A 3,292-nucleotide genomic window follows, 5' to 3' on the forward strand; every position below is an offset into this window, starting at 1 on the left:
CAGTGTTATTAATGTTTCGTGTTTGTATTTGAAGGTTGTTGATTCAAACCCAGTGCCTGGAGTGATGATTACCCCTTTTGAAGGGGTGGTACCTGTTGGAGGCCATGCTGATCTCAAAATCTGTTTCACTCCGAATGCAAAAATGAGTTTTGATACGAGAGTGGAGGTATTCAAAACTGGAACAACTTTGTCTTTTGAGTGTTATGCTGTGTGTTTATGTGTGGAGATGTGCATACATTTGAGCATCTTTTGGATTTTATTTCCAGTGTTCTAATGCTTTTTAAGGAAAAAAAGAAAAAAGGTTTTCTTACAGCAGTTGATGGCTGCTCTAACCTATTCTGTTATTTTGTCTCAATCCTGCTCTGAAGTATCAAAACAGCCTCTCAGTTTGAGCTGATTCATATTATACCATTGGCAAGCTGTTGAAACTAAGGTGTTATTGTCTTCAGAAGATCACGTAAACTTATCTGCAGTTTTTATGATTTATAGAGGAGCAGGACTGGAATACTGCAGAGTCTTTAATTTCTTGGCTTCTTTTTTGTGGTCATCTCAGAGATGGATTTACTAGTAGATTCGATTTGATAATAAGGGTGCAATAAACATCTAATCCTATTTTCTCTTCTGCATGCCTGCTTCCTGAACTTGTCCTTGGTCAGATAAGTGAGAATGGGGAAAGAGGATGCTATCGTGGGGATGATCTTTGCTACCTTTTCTGACTCTAATCCTGGATTCTCCATCTTCTGTGGCTGCCTACATCATGCTCGCTAAACCTAGTATTCATTTCTTTTTTTCCACTTCTAAAACAGATTTAGCATTGCTCAGAACAATAGTGTATACTTTGTATCAGCACCTCTGTCAAGCAATTTGTGTTGCAGTATACTTTCCAATCCTCACAGCTACTGATTAAATCTAACCCATCCACTCAGCTTTCTCCTGTTGGAGAAAACTGTTCATTCTCATGCTACACAGCCTCCTGCAACATTATTTTTGTCTGCAGAAGACTGGTCTTTCCTAAAACTTTGTTACGTGTGCTTTTTTCTTTTTTTTTTTTTTTCACTTGACAGCTGTGAGTATCCCAGATATGGTGTGCTACAGAGGCATGATTGGTTCTTCTCTAAAGTCACATCTCACTGGAATCTGTGTCTGTTCTAGAAAATGAAGGCATTTTCTTTACGTCTTTATATTTCCATAACAAAAATGCATTATAAGGGCAGAGTTATTTTCATATTCTCATTACAAATTATGGACAAATGTTTCTCTCCACTCTGTGTCTGTGGGGTAGCTTAGTTGTTCGTGTGTGTTTGGGTTTTTTTTTTGTTTAAAAAACTTTTTTCACGTTTATGACAGATTTGGTGAGATAGTTACATTAAAATGACCTTGTCAACAATCACACTGTCATCCGTTCACTTAGGTGGCAGTGCGAAATTCAGAAGCACTGGTGCTTAGGATTGGTGGATGTGTAGAGATCCCTGAAATTAACATTGATGTGGTAAGTATGAAGAAGCCGTAGCAATTGGTAAGATTGATGGTGTTTTGCTTTATCTACATGTCAAAGTGGCTCATCCCTACTACATATTTTTCATTTTTCCCTATGCTAGCTTCCTGAGAAAATTATCAAAGAGAAGAACTTAGGAAGAGAAATTAAAAACTAAATGTATATATCACAGTTGCACTGAATGATAGCTGACAGCTTTAGCTTTTGAACTTGACAGTCTGGAAAAAGTATGTTAAAAGGGAGAGGATTTCTTTAAGGTAGTGGTAGGAAAAAAATGCAATAAGAAGCAAAAGAATCCATTGATCTGTTTACTGAATGATGAAGACTTTCCTGATGGTGTAACTGGATTTATGTATTGAATTCCAAACTGTTGCGTATTATGTCCTGGAAAGATTTTAAAGATAAGGGTTATGCAAGGCAGTTGATTAACTGAGACTGTTATTGTGTTATAAATTGTGAATCTTTGAACAATTATATTTTTCATATTCTGTTCAATTATAAACTTGACTTCACAGTGTTTTGACCCAGTGTTTTGTTTTGTTTTGTTTTTTTCTTTCAACTTACAGGAACTATTTGACTTCGGTGGTGTTTATGTCGGTTCTACAAAATCAATTCCCTTTTTACTGCGGAACAAAGGACAAGCATATACCAGAGTGGAGTTTGATTTTTCTAAGTATAAAGTTTTTGAATTCAGTGCTAATGACCATTCAGGTATTTGCTTTTACTATATCAGAATTTTCATTAAATAAAGAATGGGTAGTGCTTAGAGAAAATCTGTCAGAATATTTCAGGTATGCAAATTCTCTGATTTAAGAAAACCTAAAGCAATTATTTTAAAAGTGCTGCTTAATTTAAATTAAGAGAAGACATTTTGGTTTGCCTGTAAAATGACATTTGCCAAAAATAAGCATTTAGAAAATGTCAGGTTGCCTGTAGAGTATTTTTTTTTTCCTTTTTTTTCCCCCTGTAGTTGCTAAGGTATGTTTAAAAAAAAAAAGTCTGAATATTTGAATACTGTCTCACCAGTTAAAATAAAAAAAAATTAAAAAAAGAACCAAACAAAGCCAAACAGCTATAATAACTTGCTATTCAGGGACTTTTACCACTGTTTTGACAATGTTTACCTTTCAGTTAATTCATTATCAGTATAAGGGTTCGGACTTCTCTTTTTCCTAACGGTACAGGGTGTCTGCAGGTTAATCACAGGACCTCTGTTCTGCATAGTGCTCAACTCAGAATGACATTGGGACAATATGTAGAATTATATTGCTCTGTTTCTTGATAGAACTAGTGCAGATTCCTGTCCTTCACTTATTGCTGCTCATCCCCTTTCTACTTCAGTCCTGCCATCTCCTTTGCTGTTCCAACATCTTTATTCATGAGAGAATTTTGCAGCTATTCTTATATGGCCTCTTGTCCCCGCAAGCTCAGGAAATCAGGACTCTTTCTTTTGCAAGACAATATCATAATATTATGTTGTAACTTAATGGAGAACTGTATGTGGATGATGACAAAAAATGATCTGACAAGAATAGGGGGTTTTCTTACCGTGTGCTGGACTTTAAAGGGAAGTCTAGTCCTAGTCAGTCATCTTAACTTGAAAGAGGACTGTAAGACTGTCTATAACAGGCAACTAGTCAGCATGGGAATCAATTCTTTGCATGTGGTTTCTAGATCAGAGTTTGTGCTTGAAACAAGTAATGTGACATCCAGTCAGGTCCAGTACTCTTCAAATGGTGAATACTGGATGAATACTGATCCTGGTGTTCCAGGGCAAATACTGATCTCAGAGGAATG

At 36.1% G+C, this 3,292-nt stretch overlaps 1 protein-coding gene across 1 annotated transcript in view; it reads left to right on the forward strand.

Moving 5' to 3' along the window:
* LOC104158865 (chromosome unknown open reading frame, human CXorf22) overlaps window positions 1-2,206 on the forward strand; it is a gene marked incomplete at its 3' end in the record, with an annotated part of 24,748 nt that extends 22,542 nt beyond the window's left edge. The window contains exons 19-21 of the mRNA XM_009696623.1: window positions 35-166; window positions 1,412-1,489; window positions 2,062-2,206. Coding sequence (XP_009694925.1) covers window positions 35-166; window positions 1,412-1,489; window positions 2,062-2,206 — 355 coding nt within the window. The remainder of the gene's footprint in view (window positions 1-34; window positions 167-1,411; window positions 1,490-2,061) is intronic.
* Between the last annotated feature and the right edge of the window lie 1,086 nt (window positions 2,207-3,292).

This window comes from Cariama cristata, unplaced genomic scaffold, assembly GCF_000690535.1.
Source record: "Cariama cristata isolate BGI_N322 unplaced genomic scaffold, ASM69053v1 scaffold29913, whole genome shotgun sequence".
NCBI lineage: Eukaryota > Metazoa > Chordata > Aves > Cariamiformes > Cariamidae > Cariama > Cariama cristata.